Here is a 19,950-nt window from a genome sequence, read left to right as displayed (position 1 = left end):
TCAAAGGATTTCCCCTAGCAAACTCCATTCCCGCTGCAGGGAGGGCACTGGGGGGGGGGGGGTCAATCAACCATCCTCAGCCACCCAGGTCCCACCAGGAACACCTGATCTGGCAGCACAAGATCCTTCATTCATCACTCACCTTTGGGTAGGGCAGGATAAGCGCTTGCGAAGGCTTCTCAGCGCAGGAAGGTGTCTTCTGACCGGGGGCTCATGCCAGCGAGGCGCCGGATGCTGTGGCAGGCATGCCAATGTGGATCTAGTTGCTGAGACTATTGAGCTGTGGTTCCAGCGTGGTACCAACCAACCAGATGCCAGGGAGTGTTTCAAATGATGAAGCCACTATCGCAGCCGTAGCCTTGGCCAACATGGACCCAGGTGCGTTGAGTTATAGTGCCAATGCAGCTCGGGCTGCTGGGTGTCTATCGCGCCACCATGGCAAAGTGGTGCCAGCTGCCAAGGTCGCTGGCCAGTGATCATGCCAGCCTGGCTGCAGCTGCCGAGGGATAATGGCAGCGTGGCACCAGCTGCACGGGTCTGTTTCAGGTGGTCATGCCAGCCTGGCTCCAGCTGCCAGGGTCTGCACGGGAGACTATGCTACCAAGGTTGGCAGGGCGGCACCACGGGGAGCTCTCGCCTGTCGCTGCCACGTACCGGTCCCTCCTAGTGCTCTCCACCCCCATCCTTCACCTCCCCCTCCTCTCGGTGAAGTGAAGCTGACATCTCTCTCTCTCCCTCGATTCATTTCTCTTTCCTGCTTGCAGCCTTTAAATCGCGCCTAAGTTACTGTTTACTGAAATTCAGCAAAACGTGGAAATGCACCCCTGACCGGTGAAAACCGGCACACGGCAGAACCGGAGACGCGCCCTTCCCGAAAACCACAGCAGCAGCTCGGAGACTGAGCTGAATCCGCTACCAGGAGGGTGCAGGCAAGGGACACGCCCCTGTGAGCGCTCACCTACAGACAGAAAGCGGACAGGCTGACAGGTGGACACCCTCGTCCCAAGAGCCACCTGTGTACTGGGTTAAAAGGAATAGGGCGAGAGTAGGCGGAACCAAAAATCCTCCAACTTGCGGAGAATCCGCAGGCGGAATTTCCTTCAGCAGAATATATATGAGAGAGAAACGGTCCGCGTGTGATGGCGCAGCCTGAAACTCCCCGGGCGGGGGTGCTGGGGCGCCTGGGGGTGCTGGGAGACCGCCAGCTGTCACTCCGAGTTTAGATGGGTGCTGGGGGCCGGGGGCCGTCAGTAGCTGCAGGGGTACAGAGGGGGTGCTAGAGTGCACTTTCGGGTCTGAGAAGTGTGCTGGACGGGTGTTTGGGTTACAGTTCATCTCTCATCCCATGTGACATTTATTGGTGGTGGGAAATGCCAGTCGACCCTCGTTGGTGCTGGGGGGCTTTTCGCCACTCTGTGGGCGCAACTGGTGACGCTCATGAGTTATGTGGCCCGGGCTGGAGTCTAAACCCGGGGCGCGGAGGGGCAGTAAGTGTGAGTGTACCCTCCCTGTGAGAGAGAGAGGACAGCGGCAGACTGTGCGTCACAAAGTGCCGTGGTAGACGACTGTGGGTGCTTGTGAATGCTGGGGGCACCCCGTGGCGCTGGTAGAGATGCCCACTGTACCCCAGATCTGCAGCGAGGGCAGGTGGAAGTCTGTGGGTCTCTGGATGCTGAGAGGTGCAGGAGTTTGCATTTGCTATTAACCGATTACCCCCTTTCCTTCTTCTCCCCACTCCTTCCTTCTTCTCCCCACTCCTCCATCTCTGATCCTTCAATCAGCTACTCCCCCCTTATCTGCCCTTCCAATGATGCCTTCTCCCTCCTCCTCTTCTCCCTCTCCGCCCCCTGCTCCTTCCTCGCACCCGTCCCCAGATCTCCTCTCCCTCCTCCTCCCAGCCCCTTCCTCCCCCCCTTGCCCCTACCAGCCCTTTCCACATGCTTTCAGAGACACAATGAGGAAGGAGAGGGAGCAGCGTCCTTGTTGTCATGGAGACCGGAGGTTGCAGGCATGGAGGGGGCACCCCAGCCCCTCGCAGCCTCTTTATCCTTCAAGCAATGGCGAGCTCAGACCGGCGCTGCGAGGTAAGGCAGAGGGGCCGGGGAGGCGGCAGGGGCCGCCGAGGCCCCAGCATTGAGGGAGAGAAGGGGCGAGGTGGGGGAGAGGAAGAGGCCAGCAGATGGGGGACCAGCGGGAGAGGTTTGAACACGAGAGGTGGGAAGAGAGCAGGAGACACGGAGAGACAGACGAAGTATGGAGAGATGGGGAGAGTGCTGAGCGAAAGACGGAGAGAGAAAAAACACACCTACACGAGGGAGAGGAGGAAAAAAGACAAAAGAGCATCAGACAGATAGGAAGAGAGAGAGAGCGCGGGAGAGAGGAGGGTACACTTGGGGAGGGAGGCGAGCAGACGGCGCGATGGAAGAAGGGAAAAAAAAGAGAGAACAATTAGGGAGTGCGAGAGCAGCCAAGTAAAGAAGAAAAACCGGACACGATAGAGACAGGAAGGAAGATAAAGAGAGAGAGAAGAAGGAAGGCGGGTAAAGCGGGAGAGAGAATAAAGAGCCCTAGAGTGCCTGACAGAAAGAGGAAGAGAGAAGGGACAACACTGAGAGAGCGCAGGAGAGGGAGCAGGGGCGAAAGAAGATAAAGCAGAACAGCAACAGAGCGACCAAGGGTGAGGTGGGATAACGGCGGGATGATAAGAGGAGGAGAAAGGACGCGAGACGGGCGAAAGGGAGGAGGGAAGGGGAGGAGAACGCGGGAGATGTGACAGAAGAGCAAGAAGAACAGACCGCACGAGAGAGTGAGCACGGAAAAGATCACGAGAGAGCTATAAAGACGGAGTGAAAACAGATAGAGAGAGAGAGATCTGGGGAGAGAGTGTGGGACATGTGCAGACCAAAGGAGGGAGACAGAGGGAGCACTGGAGGGAGGGGGGGGGGACGGGGGACTGAGCGCGAGCTGAAGGGGAAGCAACAGAGATGGGGAGACATGGGAATGAAAAGGGCAGACAAGAGCAGCTGGGGTGGGGAGAGGGGAAATAGGGACTTTGAGGGAGAAAACACGCACTAGTACTACTGCTGTCTGTTCTCCCCTCTCTACCAGTCTCTTAGAGAGGGGAGGACATATGCAGTCAGTGGTAGAGAGCGTGGCAGGTGGAAAAGACGGAGAAGGGCCGGCTGAGCAGGGGATAAGTGGAGAGATGAATAGGGCAGGCTAGGTGGGGTGAGGAGTGATTGACCTGGGACAAAGAACAGGCCTTAGCACCCAAAAGAAAAGTCTACCTCATTCACAAAATGCAAATTAAGACCTTTCACGACACACTGTTGTATCTTGGAGGGAAGTTAAGTAGTCAATTGGGAATCATACTGGGCCAGGGACATCGAGCAAAACTGGATAGCATTTTAAGACATCTTCACAGAACAAAAACATCCACTAAAGAAATATGGGACACATTTGTGGCAAGTTGTGCATTCTAATAGTATTTCAAAAAAGCGAAAGGCTAAGGATGCCGCCTGTCTTTCCCCCCTAGCCATTTTACCTTACATACGTTTTCAAAAAAGCAAAAGGCTAAGGATGTCGCCTGTCTTTCCCCCTAGCCTTTTTTACCTTACATACGTTTTCTATGGCTCCACAAATCCATGAACTGGTGTACTCATACAAAAAACACTATTAAACGAACCCACTTTGGCCACAAAATCCACCCATATTGACACAAAACTGCTATACCGGCCTTTTGGGCAGCCCTTCTGACTGTGTCCCACTTGCCACATACGACAGTCCAAGCTGCAAACATCACTCATTTACCTGACACAGGGCGGGCAAGCGCCGTTTAAAGACCTAGTGACCCAGAAGATGTAGTTGGGGTGTTCCTCAGTGACCTAGAACAGATCAACTAAATTTCTCTCCTTGCCATATAAAAAGTGGTCCAAACATCCTTCAATTATCTAGAAAACGGAGTTATACATCAATGACCTAGTACATAAGGAGCAAGTTACCGTCAATGACCTTAAACTTTGTTGAAGCATTTTATTCCCACCATAGCCTAAACCAGACGAACCGATTGCCCAGGCATAGCCTGAAACTGGAGGGAGTTAATAATGATCTACAAAATGGGACCATGCATATACGAATCACGCGCCCATCAGTACCAAAGAGGTGGATCAAGTGTCCCTACCTAGAACCATCGGCCAAATTTCCCCAATGAACTAGAACAGTAAGTTTAAGTGTCTAGCAGTGATTTAGAACATGTACTCTTACTTCCAATCGCTAATCTAAAAAAGATTGATTAGGTGTCCGTTCACGGCTTACAAAAAGTAGTTACTGTATCCTTCACCAACTTGAAACAGGGATAAGTGTTGCCAAATGAGACAGAACATTGGAAAGCAGGGACAATTCAGTGAGCTACAGTAGTCATACCACCTGTCCATCAGTGATCCAGGACAAATGTATTAAGTGTTCCTCATTGGCTTAGAACGAGTGTGACATGTGTCTCTCGTGGAAAAAGAACATGCAAACTGCCCTTTCATGATGACTTCTGGAACAAATGAACTAATTGTACTTCAATTAACTTAAAGGACCACGCGTTTCATGATTATCTAGACCAAGTTATATATGTGCCGCTCATTGATGCAAAACAGGGCTCCTCAGTCATCCAGCACAGGCATGCCATGTTTCCTCAATGATACAGAAAGGGTAAAGTAAGTGCCCCCACTTGATCTAGAACCAGTGCAGCACCTGTCACTCAAAGACCGAGATCATGGGGGGGGAGGCGGGGATGCTCCACATCCACCCCAATGAAGTTAGATCAAGGTCGCCTCCGTGTTATAGGACACATGGATAAGGTATCCTTGAGTAACTTAGAACACATGGACATGTCCTTCAAGCACCCATATCAGTTTGATTCAGTGTCCCTGATTTATCTACAATCAATAGTGTGTCACAGGTTACCCATGTGTCTCTCAGTGATCTGCAAGCAAGCGCCCACCAATGGTCTAGGACAGATCGACTGAAGTATACAAACAAGTGATGGGTGAAATGCTTGAATTAATCTCAGCCACTGGTAATTACTCAAGGCTGCATTCCAGTCCATAGTTAATTTATTAACCATGCCACCTTAGTTTGGTCCCAGCCATATGCATATCAGTCTTGACCCTCGGAACAGTCCAGCCTGAACTGCCAGGCCAGATCCTCCTTGAACTGGAACACAAGCAACCCCAGAACGTTTTTGTCCTGATTGGGACTCATCTGTCGGGTGCAGCTTGGTTCCAGTGGGACAGTGAGCATGGGGCCCACGTCTGGGCATACCCATTACACTGACGTACACTAAAAAGTAATGGATGAAATGATTGAATTAATCTCAGCCACTGGTAATTACTTGGGCCGCATCCCAGACCATTGTTATTTTGCACACTATGCCACCTCAGTTTGCACTTAGCCACATGTAAATCAGTCTCGACCCAGCTCCAGTAGGAAGTGTCCAGCTCGAACTGGCAGGCCTCGTCCTCTCTAAAGTGGTACACAATAACCCATGACAGGTTTTGTCCTGATTGGTGCTCATCAGTCTGGTGCAGCTTGGCAGATCAGGCTGGACTGTTCCTATTGGAGCAGGGGCAAGACTGATTTGCATGTTGCTGAGTGCAGACTAAGATTGCATGGTGGATAATAGAACAATGGATTGGAATGCTACCCTGAGCTATTGCCAGAGGTTAGACAAGCATTCCTCCCATCTCCTTTTGTGTGTTTGATGTACCACCTTAAATGGCAAGGGTATGGCCAGAAGTGAGTCCAGTGCTCAGTGTATCACTGGAACCAAGCTATATCTGAATAAGCCCCAGTAATGATGAAACTGGTAATAGGTTGCTTGTGTTCCAGTTCATGGATGACCTGGGCTGGCAGTTCGGGCTGGACTCTTTCAGTAGGATAAGAGTCAATACTGGTTTGCGTATTGCTGGGTCCAAACCCAAGGTGGCATGGTTGGCAAAAGAGTGACGTGTTGGAATGCTACCCCAAGTGATTGCATTGGTGGGACTTATTGTAAGCATTCCTTCCATCACCTTTGTCTGTATATTGTATTGCCCTAAGTGGCAGGGGTATCTCCAGAAGTGGGTCCTATGCTCACTGTGCCACTGGAACCAAGCTACACTCAATTGACCAGACTCAATCAGGGTTAAACTAGTCTTCGGTTGCTTGTGTTCTGGTTTAGGGAAAACCGGACTAGTAGTCCGTTCCATTTGGAGCAAGGGCAAGACTGGCCTGCATAAGTTTGGGTTTAAACTGAGGTGGCATGGTGGATAAAAGAAATATCAATTGGAATGGTACCCAACCAACTGACAGTGGTTAGACGTATAGCAAGCATTACTCCCATCACGTTTTTGTGTTTGGTTTTTCTAGAACAGATAGACACCATACATCATCTGATGCACCCCCACTGACCCAGAACAGGTACTACAAGTGTCCATTAACAACCTAGAGATAACCGAATAAGTGTGAACGCTTGATCCTGAATGTGGCATCAGGAAGCATTCAATGCTCTAAAAACAAGGATCAGGTGTCTAAAATGACATAGAAAAGAGGGACTAAATGCCACTCACTGACCTTGAACTGATGAAGCAAGTGGCTTTCAAAGACAGAAAACACTTGTACGAGTGACCTAGAACATCAAAACAAAGTGTCCTTCAAGGTCAAAGAACCCACCAAACAACTACCCCTCCATGAAAATGACCAGGAGCAGCTTAGATCTCACCAATGACCTAAAACAAGTAGAGTGAGTATTCACTCTCTGGCTTGTTTGCTAAGTGACCAAGAATAGGTGGGCCAAATGTCACTCAGTGATACATGTGGTGCTGTCAATGGCATAGAAAAGGTGGGTCACGTCCCTCAATCACTTACACGGTAAACTAAATTACCTAGAACCCACAGAGTGACTTTGATCAATGATCTAGAAAAGATGGGAAAAGTGTCCTTCAGTAACATGGAATAGATTATAGGGAACCAGGTGGCCTAAAACAGATCAATCAAGTGTCCCGAAAACATGACGTTTGTCCTTCAAACATGACATTTGTTTTTTATTATTGAGATGCACCTGGGCCATTTGTTATTGGAAGTTGAGGGGCACTTGGTCCAGGTGAATCTCAATGTTAAACTATAAAGGAGTCAAGATTCAGTCAAGGACGTTAACCAATCAACTATGTCCCTCTATTATCTATAATGTAGCAAGCATTCCCCCAATGGCTTAGAAGAGGTGGACAAACTGTCCTCCAGTTGCCTAGGAAAAGATGATTTCATGGGACTTAGTGCTGTAGGATAAGTGAAACTAGACCAAGGTGAGTTACTGTCCTTAAATGGTCTTCATCAGCAAAGCCTAACGTCCCCCGAAGGCATATCTCTATGGGACGAACCATGAATGATCTAGAACAGCTTCTATATGGTGCTTAACTCTGACAGTTCATTAATATCAATGGGGTATCCCAGAAACATGAAGAACCTGGGGAGTACTAATAATATATAGACAGTTGTTCTGCCATGCAGTTTGTAACTACTTATATATTTCTTGGTAAATTCACTGTTACTTAGGACTGACATTCAATGTTACATTGAAATACATCAGAAATAAAATAATCACAAAAACACTCAGGACTGAAAAAAGGTGATCAATATATTAAGGAATCATATATCGTATATGGTGACATACATCTCAATATTCAAAAGACAGGACAAATGTATAACAGTTAATCTCTACAGACAAATGTGCTTGATACATTACATATACGCTGAACACAATGGAACACATATATATCTAACAAGAAAAAACATAAACAAATATAGAAGAATAAATGGTTCAATTGTCCAGACATCTGTTATTCCCTAGACAGCCATATGTTTTTTCATCCTAACATAGATGTGACCCCCACACTGCCAAAACCAACCTCCACGAAGGAATGAAGGCCGTCGCCAACTGGATGAGAAACAGCCGTCTGAAGCTGAACTCTGACAAGACGGAGGTCATCATCCTTAGATCCACTCCCTCAGCCTGGGACGACTCATGGTGGACGACTGCACTAGGAGCACCCCCCCACACCCACCGACCATGCACGCAACCTAGGGGTCATCTTCGACTCCACCCTTTGCATGACGAAGCAGGCCAACACCGTCTCCTCTTCATGCTCCAACACCCTCTGCATGCTTCACAGGATCTTCAAGTGGATCCCCACCGAAACAAGAAGGACGGTCACCCAGGCCCTCGTCAGCAGTAGACTGGACTACGGAACGCACTCTACGCAGGAGCCCGGCCAAACTCCTGAAACGGCTCCAACGCATCCAGAACGCCTCCGCACGCCTGATCCTTGACATCCCTCGCAGCAGCCACATCACACCCCACTTGAGAGACCTGCACTGGCTCCCCATCAACAAGAGGATAACCTTCAAACTCCTCACTCACGCACACAAGGCACTCCACAACACCGGTCCAGCGTACCTCAACAGCCGACTCAGCCTCTACACCCCCACCCGCCAGCTCCGCAGACCGCGCCCTCACCACCATCCCCCGCATCTGAAGAGTGACCGCCGGTGGCAGATCATTCTCCCACCTCGCCGCCAAGACATGAAACACCCTCCTCATCCGCCTGCGGCAGACTGAAGACCTCCTAACCTTCAGGAGACTTCTAAAGACCTGGCTCATCGAACAGTAGCAGTTTCCCCCACCCTAGCGCCTTGAGACCCTCACAGGTATGTAGTGCACTCTATAAATGCTATGATTGATTGATTGATTGATTGTCTGCTGGAAATTGGAACACTTATTCAGATTGCCTCGACATTTTTACCCCCAACAGAAATATGAGGGTAGTTGAATGATATCACCATGGGGTCTTCCTCAGGACTATATATTCGACAGTGCATAGCCTGTGTAGTTGAGAAGTGGACTGAGTGTTAGTGTGTTACAAAAACTCAGATATTTTAGAAAGGCAGAACTCTCCCGTATTCTCAACTGTAAAGGATGTTTTTTCTGTCTGAGTTTCAATAGTAGGGACCACGCATTCTTGCGTCTTAAATTAATGGAGACCTGCATCACAAGAAATAGCATGCACATTTTATTTACTACAAAAGAGGTTCTTACCATGCCCCAAACATGGGACAAGGATCATAAAGGACCATGGGGTAAGCCACATCCTATCTTTATAGATGGATGTAATTAATTCTTCCACATTGCATTAAATACGGAACCGTATACGTGCTTCTTTAAAGCCACAATTGGCATCATCACATATTCAAAAACAAGGCATCCAGAGAATTGGTTCAGTGATGGTTCCTTGTGTAGTTCAAGGAAAATAGACGGTCCAGAGATCCTGGTGCTGGATATATATTCCTAAGAGTATAGGAGAAACGTTGCTCAAGGCTCTGGACCTTTCAGCCTCGTATTAACAAGTAGGAGTAAGGGTGTAAGCATGTGTTCCTCCCTTCAGCCAGTCTATTTTATTCATTAGATTAATTCCTTTTTGTGACACAACACAGTAGTCCAAGTAGAATTGAGTGAAGGTAGATATTTTATTTCCATTTATCACTTTTTAAGACCATTCCACTCTTTTTTTATCATGTTTTATGGAAGGTTTTTAAGAAAAGGGGGACAGCTGACACGTGTTTCGCCCTATGTATCTACCGTCACTCAATTCTACTTGGACTACTGTGTCGTGTCACAAAAAGGAATTAATCTAATGAATAAAATAGACTGGCTGAAGGACACCCTTACTCCTATGGTTCATTGTGTAGTTAGAGTAACCATAAAGATAAACAAATGTAGAGGTTCATTAACCCCTTGCATGCGGCCGCGATTCTGCGCCTGTGCGGCACAATCGCAAGTGGGCGGGTTTATGACGGCCCCCAGCCGTCATCAGCACACGAGTGCCGTAGTGCATGACGGCTGGGGGCCGTCATCAGCATGCAGGTGGTCTGACACCAGCGCAAATGATATTTTACAAGTCTGTTGGAGATACACTAAAATTGCCCCAAACAGAGTTTGGAAGAAATCCTAGACTTCTAAAAATGGCTTACCTATGGAGCACTGAACAAATCAGTCTACTTGCAGCACGTCCAGTCAGCAATAGTGAAAGACGCGCCCGGAGTGGGAAAGATAAGTAACTCGCGATCGCCGCGTCAGCATGTATTACGGCTATTCCTGAGCTTAGAGGATCTCGTCAACCACCCTGAGTGTTTCAATCTGGTGGGTGTAGGTGTATAAGGATTCAATATCCAAACCTACCAGGAATTCCTCTCCAGGGTCAAAGTCCATGTCTTTGAGTAGATTAAGGGCATCAGTGGTGTCCTTGAGGTATGCCTCCCTGCTCTGTACCAAGGGTTTCAAGAAAAATATCGCGACAGTTGTTCCAGTATGGATCCGATACCTGTGACAATCGGCCTGCCAGGTGGTGATCTGCTAGCTTTATGCACCTTCGGCTGTAATGGCGTCATACACTACCGCACCCGGCACGTGTGACGGGAAGTAGAGAGACAAAAGCAGCACCATGAGGGCTGTGTCCCGATACCTACGCGGCACCAGGAGGGACAACTGTGCAGAGGCGCACCACCCTTGACGAAGTAAGGAGGGGTCTGGGCAAAGTGAATGCGTGGTCACACTAGGAGCAATCAGAGCGTAGATGTTATGCCATTGCTAGTTTTTCATTTGAGACACAGTGAGGCAGTAATTATCACTTACTGGCTGATGCAGGAGAGGGGCAGATTAATACCGACATGCCCTTTTTTGATAGGAATTTTTTCTTTTGATGAATAAATGAGGAAATATGTGTAACCTGGCTGTGTAGGAGACGTACAATGGGGTGATATGTCTTTTTCTAATCCAGTGCCTATAATCACATTCTTCCACCTAGTGTGTGACTACAGGGGGTCGTTCTCTTCCCTCGTGCCATTTTTGGCGGCACACTAAGTGAAACTTGGTAAGATATACCTGGGGCCTTGGCATTAGTACCCAAGCGTTTTTACGCGAAGGTCTTTGCATCTCATCATTTAAGAATGATTTTTTTTACATAGTATTGATGGGTGTGTTCACACTTTCTAAATAGGCACACATGTTTTGAATAATTTGCATTCATGAATTCACAAGCAACATGGGGCATTGCCCCTTCACTAGCGGTGATAAAATAACAGTTATGAAGGCCGCTATGCACCAAAAGGGTTGGAATATGAGACAAAGGTAGCCAATATATTAAATATATTTTTTATCACTTTTTATCACATTTACTTATGTTTGAGCCCCTATACAAGAACTCTCTTCACTTGTATCTTTATTTTCTTCACTTACAGATCCTAGCAGGAGTATGATTACGGAACCCACCGTACTTAAAATTAACAGGTGGAGTAATTCTATATACAATTTGTATATAAATAGAAAGGGATAAGGTACAGGGATCCGACAGTCCTGACGAAAGCCGGGAGAGAAACACATTCTGGCTGAAACATGTTGACCTTCATGCAGAACGGAGTGGTGGTCAGAGCTTAAATACACTCACCTCAAAAACATCCTTTGGGAGGGAGATACCATTTTAACCCTAACAGGGGAGTGCAGGAATACAATTATTATGAGGATATCCCTTAGTTAGTTTTAGATTTCATATCTGCACTTAATATTTTCTGGATCCTTTTCCTTTTCTCTGTGTTTGTATTGTCTTCCCCACCCTATTGCTCCACCTCTTGCATTAGTCTGCGCAGAGGTGTTGCCGCAGCCCTATGATGAAGCATGCCACAATTTGTTGTGGATGAGGGCAGGTTTTACGAAGCATTGCACTTTGCTACACTTTGTACTTTATCTAAAAATTGCGACTCTACAGTACTTACTTCTTTATGTGTGATGAGGTTTACTCCGGTGGAGGTCGAAGTAAGGCCAAATCCTCCTCCCCCTTACTTTTTGTGTTAAGTCCTGCTATTGAAGCTCAGACAGAAAAAACATCCGTTACAGATGAGAATATGAGAGAGTTCAGCCTTTCTAAAATATCTGAGTTTTTATAACACACTGACTCTCAGTCCATTTCTTCACTACACACATTGTGCACTATAAAATGTATAGTCCTGAGGAAGACCCCATGGTGATGTCATTCAACTACACTCACATCTCTTAAGGGGGTCGAAACGTCGACGCAATCTGATTAACTGTTCCAATTCCCAGACAACACATCTATGTTAGGATGTAAAAAACATATGGCTGTCTAGGGAATAACAGTTGTCTGGACACTTAAACCATTTAGGCTTCTATGTTTGTGTATGATAATTCTTGTTAAATGTATATATGTTCCATTGTGTTCAGCGTATAAGTAATGTATCAAGCACATTTGCCTGTAGAGTTGAACTGTTATGCATTTGTCCTGTCTTTTGAATATTGAAATGTATGTCACCGTATTAGATATGTTATTCCTTAATATATTGGTCACAATTTTTCAATCGTGAGTGTCATGATTTTTTTATTTTTGATGCATGCATTTCAATGTAACATTGATTGTCAGTCCTAAGTTATGGTGGATTTACCAAGAAATATATAAGTAGTTACAAATTGCATGGCAGAACCACTGTCTATATATTGTTAGCTCTGACAGTTAGCTTGTTTATAAATGGTTCCAGGTGGGAGGCCCTAAAGCTTTGCTTGGCCTGTAAGCTAACCACAAATGGACCAATCTCTAAGACTTCTTCACCTCTTTGCTAGAACAGATCCCCCAAAATCAGTCAGAGTAGACTGCGCTTCTCACTTTCCTCCAGATTTCTTACAATACAGCTATCATACAATCAATAACCAGTACTGCATGCCTACCAGAGATCGGATTTTCTGCTTTTAGATGTCTGCCTGGTGAACACATGCTTTGAACTAGCCTCAAACTGACACATTGAGTTCAACAAAATAAAAAAAGACATATATGACATAGAAACAGATGAGCCAAGTTTCTATCAATGACCTTTAAATTAGTGGAATGTGGAAATCAATGATGGAGTAAAGCAGAACCTAATGTCCCTAACCAACCTAAAGCATGTGAGAACTATGGGGCATATTATCAAGCACGGCGTTAACATTATCACCGCTTTAGTAGCAGAAAACTGCCGCTGCTACGGCGGGAATGGGCTTGATAATACACCGTAGAGAATTCCCATAGAAGCCCATGTTCACACCAGAAAATGGGCTTCTATGGGAATTCACAAGGGCATATTATCAAGCCCATTATCGCCGCTTTAGCGGCAGTTTTCTGCTGATAAAGCGGCGATAATGTCAGCGCTGTTTCTTGATAATATGCCCCTATATTCTACACATGAGCTAGTACATGGAGCATGAGTAGCTCTCAATGACAGGTGGTTCAAGTATTAGTCGGGGAAATAGAATTGGAGTTGTTTAATTGAATAACGTAGAACAGGTGGAGAAGGGGCTTTCAGTAAGACAGACATGATAGACAACATAAGGATACGTGGACCAAGCGACTCTCAGTGATCGACAACAGGTTGAATGAGTGCCCCTCAATAACCTAAAACTAAGGGACCAAGTAACCCTAAATTACCTATACGGGGGGGGGGTGTCGTTATAACACACAACATGTGGGGAATGTATCATTCAACATTTTGGAACAGAGTGAATAGTGTACCCCTTAATGAGCTAGAACACTTGAATTGCATACAATTTAACAACCTCAAACACATGGCCTAAGTGTCCTTCACAGGCCTAGAATCCAAAAGCGGCTTAGAATATGAATCCCAAGTTTCCCTTACAGTGCTGAAAGGGGAGCAGTCTTCTGCTATACAGAGGACACTACCCAAGAATTGGATATGTTTTATGGGGAGGAGGTGAAACTCTTCTAATTGTGTATATGTTACAGATCAGAACACCGTAATCGATGGCAAGGCCAACGTGGCACACCGAGACCCTGACAGATGCTGCTGGAAGTTGGCTAAAGGTCCCCCCGAGAGATCCGACTCGTGCTGACACCGACCTGACTAACCTAGACTGGCTGCACAAGAATAAAAACCTGCTGAGGGGGCTGCAGTTAGGAAGGGAGGGAGGGGTCAGAACAGAGCCCCTTGGCTGCACAGAGAAGCCGCCTTCAGCTGCAGGTGGAGGGAATTGCCTGGCCAAGCCCCCATACTCCTTCAGCAGCCTGATCTTCATGGCCATCGAGGGGTCGCGGAGCAAGTGCCTGCCAGTGAAGGACATCTACAGCTGGATCCTGAACACCTTCCCTTACTATAAGGAAGCATCACTGGGATGGAAGAACTCGGTGCGCCACAACCTATCCCTCAGCAAGTGCTTCCGGAAGGTGCAGACAGACAGTGCCAAGGTAAGGGGGTACTGCCAGTTACAAGCATCCCAGATTTAAGATCCAAAAGGGAATATTTAGATTGCCAGGGCCATTACAAGTTCATTTACTTGCACCTGGGCCTGAGCTGCCCAGGAAATGACTGGTGCCCAAGTGGCTGCTTTTTAGAACTCAAGATCAGTAGAGTTGGGTTAAAAGATGATTGCTACATAATAAATGCACCATGGATTCCATTTCTGCAAAATGTAATGAGTGCCACTGTGGCTTCCTAGAGAAGCTTCAGTACCATTTCACTGCTCCAGATGATAAGGTTTGTAGCTGAAAGGAGGTCGTTACTTGGATGTTTTTGGAGATGCTCAGGGATTTGGAAGATATGTCTTCAATACATTTTAGGGACATAGATACAGGATCATCTTAATAGCTCAAATTTTGGTTTCATCATCCCTCCAACTATGGCACCATTCTCAGATTTTCCCAGCTCACACACCTGTAAGTTCCATGCATTATCTCATCCATACTCACCATTCTATAGCAACCTTGTCTCAATACATATGGACAAACTAAAACCAGGGCAAACATTACATACAATTCGCTTGGTTAATTGCGATATGTGCAGAAACCACTGTTACTGCACAAACTTGAATTATGGATTTTGTGATAACTACAGACAAGTCAAAACTTGTAATCAGGTGGTATTTATTGCACCCAATAAACTCGGACTCAGTAGAGTTAGATTCTATCAGGTGCAAGAAATATCACAGTAGTAATGAGGACCTGAGACTCTACATCATTGATTTTCATTACAAACAGAAGAACAGACAAGACACTTCTCACAGAACAAACAGGCAATGCCCTCTTCCAATCACACTCTCTGACACTGTAAAAAACTCACTTTTGAAACTCATACAAGCATCACACCATGCAAAAGAGCACCTGCCTTCCCCAAACGTTCAATGAGAAAAGAAAGACCTACACACTCTGCTGCATGCACCACATTATTATTCAATAGCATGTTCAATAGCATGTTAATATTCCCAAAACCCACACTGACCAAAAAAGACCCTGCACACTATATGCACATCATGCAAAAGGCTACTGGTCACCCCAACCTGCAATGACAAAACAAGAGGGCTCACTTGTATGCATACCCCACATAAGGCAAAAATGCACTTGTCTTCCCCTAACCTGCTGTACTCCGTCTAAAGGAATTGCGGAGTTTGGGAAGCGCTGATATATATATATATACTAGCAGCCCGTCCCGACGTTGTCCGGGTATGAATTGCTGCCGGCCAGTAGTATATTGTTTTGTAGGATTTCGTTTTGATAGCATTTCTTATCTGTGACAGGCCTGTGAAACGCTCCGATTCACAGTGCACTGCTGATGCACTTAAGAGTGCGCGTTCAGTAGTGTGTGAACTCGAGTTTCCCTACTTTATTTTTCCTTGCAATATTATATAGCGCGAACTCGACAACATGGCATGAGCACAATTTACATTACAGAAGAACACATTCATTTGTGGTAGGCACGGGGAGACAAAGCGGTTTGCCTGGAATCACAGGATGTTGAGCTGATGCCGAGATTCGAACGTAGCTCCCCAGCTCTAAAGTTCGCAATTCTAGAACTTGTGGCGGGAGGTGTGTCTAAAAGTGTATGTCGGTGCTGGCCATCAATGGGAGAGACCTGTGCATTTTTCAAATGGGTGGGCCGCCGTGCCACCAATGTACTTACCAGGGAGGGTAAACACCCATTATTCTGCAACTTTCTTTCCGCATACCATCACTCCGCATACTTTCATTACGAAAGTACCATGACTCCGTAATGCCATTATAACGCATGGCATTACATTTTATATGCTTTTACCATGCATACATTTACAACAAAATTCGTTGTAAATGCATGAATGGTAAAAGCATGTTTTTTAAAAATGTTTGGATAAGGTAAGTATGGGTATAGGGGTATATGTTTTGGGGTACTGAGGTATATGTTTTGGGGTGTTTGGGTATTTTAAGGGTTCAGATATAGTTTTGGGTTATGGGGTACAGGGGTAGTTCTAGGGTTTAGGGATAGGTATGAGTTTTGGGGTACATGGGGTATTTTTAGGGCTCAGGGCTAGGTTTGGGTTTTGGGGTATAGGGGTATTTTTAGGGTTCAGGGGTAGGTTTGGGTTTTGGGGTACAGGGGTATTTTAAGGGTTCAGGGCTAGGTTTGGGTTTTGGGGTACAGGGGTATTTTTAGGGTTCAGGGCTAGGTATGGCTTTTGGGGTACAGGGGTATTTTAGGGTTCAGGGGTAGGTTTGGGTTTGGGGGTACAGGGTTATTTTTAGGGTTCAGGGCTAGGTTTGGGTTTTGGGGTACAGGGGTATTTTAAGGGTTCAGGGCTAGGTTTGGGTTTTGGGGTACAGGGGTATTTTAGAGTTCAGGGGTGGTTTTGAGGTACAGTGGTATTTTTAGGGTTCAGGTCTGGGTTTTGGGGTACATGGGTATTTTTAGGGTTCAGGGGTAGGTTTGGGTTTTGAGGTACAGGGGTATTTATAGGGTTCAGGGCTAGGTTTGGGTTTTGGGGTACAGGGGTATTTTTAGGGTTCAGGGGTAGGTTTGGGTTTTGGGGTACAGGGGTATTTTAAGGGTTCAGGGCTAGGTTTGGGTTTTGGGGTACAGGGGTATTTTTAGGGTTCAGGGCTAGGTTTGGCTTTTGGGGTACAGGGGTATTTTAGGGTTCAGGGGTAGGTTTGGGTTTTGGGGTACAGGGTTATTTTTAGGGTTCAGGGCTAGGTTTGGGTTTTGGGGTACTGGGGTATTTTAAGGGTTCAGGGCTAGGTTTGGGTTTTGGGGTACAGGGCTATTTTAGGGTTCAGGGGTGGTTTTGGGGTACAGTGGTATTTTTAGGGTTCAGGGCTGGGTTTTGGGGTACAGGGGTATTTTTAGGGTTCAGGGGTAGGTTTGGGTTTTGAGGTACAGGGGTATTTATAGGGTTCAGGGCTAGGTTTGGGTTTTGGGGTACAGGGGTATTTTTAGGGTTTAGGGATAGGTTTGGGTTTTGGGGTACAGGGTATATTTATAGGGTTAAGATGGGTTAGTGTTTAAGGGTGTTTGGGTATTTTAAGGAGTAAGGGTGGGTTATGATTATGGGGTGCAGGGGTATTTAAAGGGAGCAGGGTGGGATTAGCACACGATATGAGACATGGCATGAAGGGCGGAACGTACCACACGCCCCCAGCGTTTGTCACGCCCCCCAGCACACGCCCACAGCACAACGCAGACACGCCCACAAGGGACTACTTTGCTGGCACGGTTCTTTTACCTTTTAAATGTATATGGTGGGCGTCTGCATAGCCTATGTCCTTCTGCTGCAACTGCCCTTTCCAATGCTGTATTGGGTGTTGTGATTGGTGCTGTGGTTCCTGAGATTACCCGCCTCAAAGGTTTGGGCTCTCTCTTTATTATATTAGTATAGATATACACACACACACATATATATCGACAAAGCTACGCAAAAATCAGGACAGGCTAGATGTAGAAGTAAGACTAAATGCTTTAGTCCTACTTTTATTCTAGCCTGTCCCGGTTTTTGGTTCTCAAAATCTGGTCAAACTACATAAAATATTCTTGGCGGTCATTGCACCGGCAATCTCACAGCCTTAGATGCATCCCCCATTTCAAAAGGTGTTGGCTGCAGAAACACACATGAAGCATAGAAACTCCGCACAAAAGATTATCCAAGGTCTTGCCTCAATCCCTCAGCCAATGTTAGAGGTGTGGTTTCCATCCCTGTTTATCTCTGCCCTCAGAGAAGGTTTCTGCCCTTCCCAATTATCCTCCCTCTCCCTTCCAGCTCTGGATACACAGTCTCCTGCCTCAAATGTTCTCTCTCTGGCCTGCCCTAGAATCAACTGAATGCTCGTTTATACCTTTTTTCCATCCCGTGAGTCATCTCAATGGCCCCTCCTGCCCTCTTATTTTTTTTTTTTTTTTTTTTTGTTTACTCTGATCCCATACCTGCGGATGAGATGGCTCAGCATAGCACGGTTGCTCTGTCTGGTGAGAAATTAGGCCTACATTTAATTTTTGCGCTTGCACAGCGCAGCACAGTTTAGCCGTGCATATGAAGACCTTTAAAATGGTAGGTACATTGACGGTATCATGTAGATTGCATTGATTCACTTGCACACCCAATCAAAGCTTCACTAAAAGTGGGCCTCAGTTTCTTTGGGAAGACCATTCCATTGAAAATGTTCTTCCTCCCTCCTTTATATCTTAGTTTTCCCTCTTTTTTTGCTCTTCTTTTTTATCTATCTTTGCTTCTTCCACTTGTATTGCTTCGATGAACCTTTTGATGGGCCAAAGAGATATTCAAATAAGTAACAAAGCATCTTAGATTTTTTTTACTTTTAAGTACAGCTGGGTTTCTTTCACTTGCTGTCTTAGGGGCATTCTTTCTTAGTTGCACAATTTCTCTGTGGGTCTTCTTCTCTATGAGCTTCTCTTACTCTCTGCCTGAAGTAAGAGTTGTTGAAGGAAGCGCCTGCAGTGGTGGCAACAATCAAGATGTCCTTGCACATTCAAACAGGACAGGGAACTGATGTTAAGCCAGTTAGGCCACATAATGACCAATTCCTTGTATACGGACTCCGAGAGCGGATTGATAGAGGCCGTCGTTCAAAGTCTCTTGGTAGATATCATCTTCTTCATCTCAGACTGAGTGGGCTGTATACTAGGAGTTTTGTTCCTGAGGCAGTGCTCCAGCATCTTTGCTTTTGAATGAAGTGATCTACAATGCCATTAGTGCAGGGGTCTTAAAACCGGGGGACAGCCCGCTCCTACGGGGGCTTCGAGTAATCCGGGGGGGGGAGGGGGCATGCTCTGGCCAAAAGATGCATTATGCTGATAACTGCTTTGTTTTAAGCAGAAGAAGGTTGAGGAATTAAACCACTCTGTAATGGGCCATCACTAACATCTTTTGTCATTTATATCCTAGCTTGGAGTATGTGCCAAAAGGGAAAAGACTCCAAATATTCTTCAAAACACCCACTCCCATTTCTAATAATCTCACTGTTGATATTTGTACAAGTTAGTAAGGCCTGACTGGCCAGAACAAGACATTTGGCAATCATGTATTTGATTACATTTCTAATATGGTAATAGAACTTAACTGCAATGTTTAAATAAGTATATAGACATATTTAAACATTGGCAATTTACTAGAATAATTATGAAAGATTCTGAAGGGGCCTGATGATTTTTGTTTCTACTGGGGGGCACGACATTAAAATATTTAAATAACATTGCATTAGACAAAGCTTGAGACTGGGGCTCCTTGAAATGGTGCAGTCTGGGTTGCATGATAACTTGAGAATTCTATGAAGTTCCTTCATATGGCATTTGGCCATACCAATGATTGGGTTGAAGGTGAGTATTGCTATGATGGGTGTCAAATTTCTTCCACTAAGATAGGAGGGCAGTGATTTCTATTCCCATCTTCTTTATGTCTTTGTTGAGCCAAGTTGTCATAGGTCGATGGTTTGATCGTAGGAATGTCTCGACGAGAATGAGGCTGGTTAGGCTGTTGGAATGCCAGTTGTAAAGCTGCTGTAATTTGTGTGTTGAATTTGCTTCACTGCCTGGTGGCCTTGTTGATCGCTATTACAGCAGGGG

At 46.1% G+C, this 19,950-nt stretch overlaps 1 protein-coding gene across 1 annotated transcript in view; it reads left to right on the top strand.

The window, feature by feature from the left end:
* The first annotated feature begins 1,956 nt into the window (after positions 1-1,956).
* LOC144782846 (forkhead box protein N2-like) overlaps positions 1,957-19,950 on the top strand; it is a 65,826-nt gene continuing 47,832 nt past the window's right edge. Inside the window, exons 1-2 of the mRNA XM_078662112.1 lie at positions 1,957-2,084; positions 13,860-14,318. Coding sequence (XP_078518238.1) covers positions 13,878-14,318 — 441 coding nt within the window. The 5' untranslated portion in view covers positions 1,957-2,084; positions 13,860-13,877. The remainder of the gene's footprint in view (positions 2,085-13,859; positions 14,319-19,950) is intronic.

This window comes from Lissotriton helveticus, chromosome 9 (assembly GCF_964261635.1).
Source record: "Lissotriton helveticus chromosome 9, aLisHel1.1, whole genome shotgun sequence".
Taxonomy (NCBI): domain Eukaryota; kingdom Metazoa; phylum Chordata; class Amphibia; order Caudata; family Salamandridae; genus Lissotriton; species Lissotriton helveticus.
The sequence above is the reverse complement of the archived record's forward strand: the minus strand, read 5'-3'. Positions and strand labels throughout refer to the sequence as shown.